An 8,052-nucleotide genomic window follows, 5' to 3' on the forward strand; every position below is an offset into this window, starting at 1 on the left:
TTCTGTTAGGAACCTGATGGTAAACTTGTCTCTAACGCAAAGTTGTAAATGCGCTAAGCTGGTCAAAATTATAATCTAAAAATGTAAAAGTTACTCTTTTGGTTATATATATAATTTGTGCCCATGTTACTGAATATTTAATTTATAATGTTCTCAAATCTGTTAAAATTTGAGTTTATTGATACAATTAAAATTATTTAATATGTAAGCTCTTTTAGGAAAACCACAGTAGACTTAAGTAAAATTGGACCATCTGATGATAAATTCAGATAGACTGATCAGTTATGGACCAGCTGGCCTAAAATAAAGCTAGTCTAGAAATATAGCACTATCTTTCAATCCTGTTGTCAAATTTAGGTTTTCTTATAATAATGATAATGGCAATAACAATTGTATTTGTTAAGCATTTACTAGGTGCCAGGCACCATTCTCAAGAGACTAAACATAGCGTATTTCATTTACTCATAAAAACTCTATAAGATAGATTATTATTACCTCTATATAAATGAGGAAACTGAGGCACAATAGAAAGTAATAATATTGGATTCAATTGGTACAATGAAATTATTTGTAAGAAATTTTTTACAACCATATTTTTGTTTACTTGGAGGCTGCACAATATAAAAGAAACACAAATGCAACATTAGGCTAAATTACTACTCTTAACTGTTTTAACTGAGTCTATACTTAAATATATGATTTTTGTGTATCTGCTTTCATTAACACAGAAAAATGCATACTTTCTTTTTCTTCTGGATTCTTTAAATATTTTTTAAAATTCTTATGTAAATGTTTAACATATACTTGAAAAGTCACTACATAGGTTCTTGTTGATATGTAGGAGATGAAGGGCCACTACTTTGAGAAGGACAAATGCAGTACAGATGAGCTGAAAAGCTTTTTGAAGTTGGTTAATCAGAAACATTTACCATCAGTTGTTTATGCAACTGTGTCCCCTCTTCTACTTCACTGATCAAACCCTACCTTGATTTTATTCATACTTCAGATGTAGGCAACTGTCATAATTCATCCATATCACTGTCATGAGTGAGTACCTTTTGCTGGGCTTTCTTTAGAAGACTTACAGGAAGTACCTTAAAATATTTCAGTGTTTTGGTCCTCCTTAGACCCAATGCTGCCATTCCCTAAGGTCAAACCTGGAACCTTAGGCTGCCCTAATCTCTGTGGGATGCTTCCTGTGTTATACTTTAAATGGGTCAAGTGTGCTCAGATGACATGAGTGAGCCAATATGTTCAAGTTACAACCACAAATGACCACATTATTTTATAGCAAGCCTTTGAAGTACAATGCGATGAAAGCTTATGATATATTATAAGACTTGCCCTGAATTAAATATAACTAACATTTTAGGAGTCATTCTGTCCAAAATTCATTTTGACTATCAAGGTCTGCTCTGCCCAGTCTGACCTTGACAACTAAGACTTCCAGTCTATAAATTTATTATGTGAAGATTATCCCCAGACAAAGGATAAATGAGCTCAGAAGACAAATCTGAGAGTGACTGTGTTTAGAAAGCCTCTTGCTATTTTTCTTGGGCCTCGATGTGAAGCACACATGTGGAAATCCCCTTAGGCCACCATTCTATTCGATGATAGGGTTTCAGTGATTTGAATTATAGGCCTTTCTAAAAAATCACTTGGTCAAATACATTTAAGAGAGGAACACAGCTTTGTCAAACCTGGCAGTACCAAGCTATAGATAAAATTACTACAATGCTTTTATTATCCATGGTAGGGGAAAAAAAACCCTGTCTGTAGGAATCAGAACCTGGATGAGTAAGCACAAAGTGAGGCCATAGCCTACTTTCATTTGTTCCCTCCACAATAGTTACAAGATGTACTGGAGGTAATTCCAGAAGATGTATCAAGGGCTTTAGTTTTTTATCAGAAATAATTTTCATTTTCCAGTCAATGCATATCTTATTTCTTCCACCATTAATTCTACAATGTGGTCTCAATTATATCAGTAACAAAAGTGGGAAAGAACCCATCCTGACCCCAAAATTTTGAATTAATAAATGTTCTTTATCGAACTATTATACAGATTAATGCACCACAACTTGTGGGATGATTAAAATGACCCTTTGTTATGGGAATCAGCAGCAGAGACCCATAGAATTTAATTGCAAGAAAGTTCAATGTCATATAGCTCTATACTTTAATCCATTAGAATTGCTGTACATTTTGGAGGTTAAAACCTGGCTATAAAAGAGAATCAGCCTGTTATTACTTACTATCAAATGGCTCTACTTCTAAGGAAAGCTTTTTTTTTTTTTAAGTATTTGATATCATTTTTGGCTTGGATCTTAACTCCTTGGAAACTTTTTTTCAATAGATAGAGTCAGATTTTATAAGTTGCCTTTCCATTTTAAATCCAATTCCAACTGAATTCTATATTTTAGCTGAGAATTAATTAAAATAATAAAGAATATGTTAGGATCAACTGATGAGTTGCAAGTAAACCATGACTTGTTTCAAAATGTTTACAGAACAGCTCATCAACTGGCATTTGCAGATAGACTCCTCTGACAGCATAAAAAGGATTTTGTTCCTTTAATACCAGCAGAAAAAAAAAGTAAAATATAAAGCCTAAATTACTTGACAACATTATAGAAATGTGCCTCATTTTACACTCCTTCAATGCTTATCTAATCACTACACCTTGACACAAAACACAGACCTAACCTTGAACTCATCTCCCATTCCAAACTTGATCAACTTGAAGTCAGATAAATGAAATGGGTGGTGGTGAACCATACTTCTAGGGATGACATATGTTTGCCAAAAGAAGTTAACAGTCCTTATCTCTCAAGATCATAGTCTCCTTAGTACAGACATGAATGAAATAAACATCATCTCCCTGTAATGCAGTTAGGAAATTTCTGCTTTTCTTTACTTTGTATGAACTAATTTGATGGAGAGAAAATACCTAAGAATAACAGGTTGATTTAAAAGAGGTACAACATGCTGTAAATAAATTCAGTACATTAAAATATCAGATTTCCCCAAATAGGGGCTTTGGGCTTTTTGACTTCTGAACTGATTCAGACTAGAATCATATTAAAATCATAAAAGTCTCTCCTTTATGGTATTTCAAAATGTGAATATGAAAAATTAGCTCTTGTTCTATATTGTATGTATTCACTTTCAAAAAAAGTTCTTTTTGCAAAAACAATACCAATGTTTTGTTTTGGTATTAAATTAAATACCAATGTACTTGGTATTTTATTTGGTAAATTAAATACCAAAACATTAAATACCAATGTACTTACTGTTGTTATTATAAGATTTTAGAAATTAAAATCATACTACTTTACGGTACTTTTGTACCATATTTCTTGCTCAGCTCAAAATTCTGTGATTTGTTTGCTCCTAAAGTTATATGCATTTTTGACTCTGAAATCCTATAAAATACAGAAGGAAGTAAAAATGTGCTAATCAGCACAATTTTGTCGGCAATTGGTCAAGAACACATAGTAGGTCAAATGTTGAACTCTGGTGCAAACTGTAACTTAGCATTTTTAACAACCTCAACCACCACTGCACTAATGAAGTGGACCTTGGAATTCCTAACAGTGGTGATTAAGTCTTTGCTGACAATTCACTTCTCCTTCCACACCTCTGCATTATGCTTTACAAGGAGCAAGGGGCAAAATATTAAAGCCAACAAAGATTAGATAGGTTGTAAGCTTTACAGCAGCTTAATGTCTTTTAATTAAAGAAAAAGCTCTTTGTTGGGATCCCAAGAGGTTAACATGCCCATAGCACTGAACCATCCAACTAGGCAGTTGACCAGCCAGCCATGTAGGAGCTGATCCGCCCAGATCAGATGCTGAAAGGTCTCCATAGAGAGGAAAGATTTATTTTAAAAATTAAGTAACTAATCAAAGATACCACCCAAAACACAGTTTACCTCATCTAATTCCATTTCATCTGGACTCTCCCATGGCTTGATAAATTTCCCACGAGATTTCTTCAAAGGCACAATTATTATGTAGTAACCTCTGCACGAGAATAGACAGATAAAAATAAGGTTAGTTCAGAGGGAAAAGAAGATGGATATATCCTTAAATCTTCCGCAGACCAGTGATTGAGATTGAAAGCAAATTATGATTATGGGGTGACTTGTCCATCAATGACAAATAACCACCAGTTTGTCCAATTTTAAAAACAACATGGGTAGACATTTCTGTGTAACTTCAATGATCTTGTATGGTAATATTACTATGGTTGACTGCCCTTTATTAGGTATCATAAACAGAACAGAAAGAGTTTGTTAGTACCCTGTTGCTGGACACATGCAAGGCAGGTATATTGAAATCCACCACCACAGGCTGCTGAGCCAAGAATTTTCTATAACATTAATTTATAAGAGGGTTTTTTAAAAAGAAGATGTGTAATAAAAATTACTCTGTGCTGTGCTGTGCTTAGTTGCTCAGTCATGTCCGACTCTGTGATCCCATGGACTGTAGTCTGCCAGGCTCCTCTGTCCATGGGGATTCTCCTGGCAAGAATACTGGAGTGGGTTGCCACGCCCTCCTCAAAAATTACTCTAAGGTCATACAAATGCCTGTACAATGATGATGATTTTGTTTATACACCATATAAGTACTTTTTATTTGGAAAAAATAAAAGCATAAAAATTACTTGTCATCTCACAGTTATTAAATATATAAAGGCATAAAGGTTCTCCTCACTTCCTACCCATCAAATTGCACATCTTAAGGTAGAACTGCAGAAATTTTGAGACAGTCACCATCTGAGGGTTTAAAAATAGACTTCAATATAACACACTTACAGGAAGAGACAAAAAGATTAATAAGCAAGGCCTCACATTGAGAATGGTCAACTTCACTTTATGTATAACAGTACCTGTCCCCAAACAGATACAGGTTATTTGTAAAATTATTTGACTTCTATATAGTGTATACCCTGCTCTTGTATTCACAGGCACTTTGTTCATACTGATTTTTGGTAGTTCCTATACAAAGACTTTGAACATAGATGTATAATAACAGCACATTAATCACTTCCTACTGTTCATGTATTATAGGAAATGCATAATTTCCCTTTGCCTTGTTTAAAAAAAAAAAAAGAACTTTAAGAACAGGTAACTGACCAAATAAATAAATAAAATTCATAGAGATGGAATAATTGCTCAAGATAAAACAGTAAGGGGATATAAGTGAAAGTGAAAGTCACTCAGTCATGTCTGACTCTGTGACCCCATGGACTATACAGTCCATGGAATTAGTCCATGGAATTCTCCAGGCCAGAATACTGGAGTGGGTAGCCGTTCCCTTCTCCAGGGGATCTTCCCAACCCAGGGATCGAACTCAGGTCTCCCGCATTGCAGGTAGATTCTTTACCAGCTGAGCCACAAGGGAAGCCAAAGGGGAAATAAACCTATATATTATACCTACATACATACATTTACATATATGTGTACGTGTGTGTGTGCATGCATGCTGTGCTTAGTCAATCATGTCTGAATCTTTCCAACCCCATGGACTGTAGCCTGCCAGGTTCCTCTGTCCATGGGATTTCCCAGGCAAGAATACTGTAGTGGGTTGTTATTTCCTTCTCCAAGGTATCTTCCCAACCCAAGGATTGAACCCGCATCTGCTGCATTGTAAGCGGACTCTTTACCACTGAGCCACTGGGGAAGCGTGTGTGTGTGTAAACTATGGCAAGAGTCTGCTTTTGTTTCATTTACTTTGTATCATAAAGCACTTCTTAGACTCTATAAATTTTGTGGAAATTTATTGTGGAAATGAACAACACCTTTAGAAGAGAAGGCTGCCACTCAGGAAAGGAATGAGAGCAGGATGGGCTCCATCAAGCTTGTGTCACATTCTATTACAGAGATTAATCACACTCACAGTAGCCTTCATTGTTCTTAAGGCAAAATCTGTAATAAACTCAGCAAATACTTTGTGATTAAGAACTCCATTTCCATAAACAGAGTCTAGAGCAACTCTGTCCAGTATGGTAGCCGCTAGCCTCCAGTGGCTATCAAACACTTAAAATGTGGCTAGTCTGAACTGACAGCTATATAAAAGACAATGGATTTCAAAAACTTAATATGAAAAATAAATGTAAAATATTATAGCAATATTTTTTAATAATGGTCACATGTTAAATGATAATATTCTGGATATATTGGGCTTCATAAAATATGTAATTAAAATTAATTACACCCATTTCTTTGTACTTTTCACCATACCTCCTAGAAAGTGTAATATTTCACATGTGGCTCTCATGACATTTGCTGGGCTGTGCAGATCTAGAGTGTTTCTAGTAAAGAATGTGGCATCTAGAGACACATCTAGCCCAGAATGTAGGTTCTGCCACTAATAAGCCGTGTGATCCCTGGTTGATCATCTAACATCTCTGAATCTCAGCTGCACATTCTGAAAATGTGAGTAAATAATATCAGACTTATTGAGGGAAAATGAATGAACACAAAGTGCTCAGAAGAGTGTGCATCATATAGCACTTAACAGAAGCCAGCTGCTACGGGCTGGTACTGACCATCATAGTGGGAGAGACGGATGAGAACGCAGACACAGGAGGACAGGGAAATTCACTGAGATGCAGATTAAAGGACTTATCAAACTTTTTTTTTTTCTCCCTGACCTAGAAATTCAAGTCAAACCAGACAGCACTAGCTGCATTCTCTCCATGGAGCTCTGAAGAACTCATCAGCAGGCTCATGGAATCGCATCACTTGGCCATCCGTTTTCTTTCCTACAAATAATCTTGATGAGCAAGGAGGGTAAGGAGAAGGAAGAATAGAGTATATGAGTGAGGCCAATATCTTTTAGTTTATGATCCAGAGTAAGCTTCCTCCTCTTCCTGTCCTCCCACCACCTGAAGGATTTGCCAAACAAGTCCATCATGTTAAATCAGCTTGGAGAAGAATGACAGGGGCTGCAACCTAGCGTACAGAATGACACTGCGGCTGGACTTGATAAACACACTTGGCAGGGAAACTCTTGCTTTTCACTACCAACTGCACAAAGTCAGAATAGCTTCTCTTTGCCTAAAGCGATGATACTGCACACGATCAGAGAGTTCCCATTGTTTTCCTTCAGAATCTTCTAAATCCAGGTTAAGCTGATGAATTCTATGAATTTTGTTTCTGCTTCCATACTCTGAGTTGCCATTCTTGTACATGAAAAAAGAATGCGTTCTTTCTTCTGCAGCACTCCTCCACTACTCATGTCATTTGTGGCTCAGATGAGAATTGAACAGCCTCCCCCATAACAATTAATTAACAGTGTGGCCAGATATCCATAACCTTTTCTCTCCGAGATCTCTAAAGCATTCAACTAGGGCAGGCAAAGTGGAACCTGCTTCAAAGTAGCTCTCACCTCCCGAAGAAATGAGGAGGAGGGGATTTGGAACTCCTGGGTCTAAGTCCATACATCTCAACTGTATTCTCAGCAATTACAATTTCATAAACAACCACCCATCTGCCTTTCGTGAGGCTTAGCTGTCCCATCAGGATACTGCCTCCATTGTAGACTTCTCCAGCAGTGGCTCGTCAATTTACCCCCTCCCTCAGCCATGAACCCACGTTTAGGGCTTGGGGTTTCTTTCCCAGTTCCCTGTTGCTTCTTGTAGGTGTCTTTCCCTCTACACTTTTGCTACAGAATACAATGTGCACACATGTGTGTGTGCACGCTCAGACTTGTCTGACTTTTTGCAACAACATGGACTGTAGTAGCCTGCCAGGCTCCTCTGTCCATGGATACTCCAGGCAGAAATACTGGAGTGGGGTGCCATTTCCTACTCCAGGGTATCTTCCTGACCCAGGGACTGAACCCGTATCTCTTACGTCTCCTGCATCAGCAGGCGGATTCTTTACCTCTGCACCACCTAGGAAGCCACCCCTCCCCCACCCCCCAAAAAAAACCCAGCCCCTTCTCTTGGAAGATTATACAATTCAGCTATGTTATGGTCTTCTCTTACAGATCTTTGCCATCTATTAACTTCTTCAGAATCTTCCTTATGTGGAAGTTTCTC

At 37.1% G+C, this 8,052-nt stretch overlaps 1 protein-coding gene across 9 annotated transcripts in view; it reads right to left on the reverse strand.

Annotated features, from left to right (window-relative positions):
- PTPRD (protein tyrosine phosphatase, receptor type, D) overlaps window positions 1-8,052 on the reverse strand; it is a 572,360-nt gene that overhangs the window by 160,449 nt on the left and 403,859 nt on the right. For all 9 annotated transcript variants that reach the window (XM_010856985.1, XM_010856991.1, XM_010856992.1 and 6 more), the window contains one exon: window positions 3,935-4,025. In XM_010856985.1, the coding sequence (XP_010855287.1) occupies window positions 3,935-4,025 (91 nt within the window). The remainder of the gene's footprint in view (window positions 1-3,934; window positions 4,026-8,052) is intronic.

The sequence above is a fragment of the Bison bison genome, unplaced genomic scaffold (genome assembly GCF_000754665.1).
Source record: "Bison bison bison isolate TAMUID 2011002044 unplaced genomic scaffold, Bison_UMD1.0 scf7180017864376, whole genome shotgun sequence".
Lineage (NCBI taxonomy): Eukaryota > Metazoa > Chordata > Mammalia > Artiodactyla > Bovidae > Bison > Bison bison.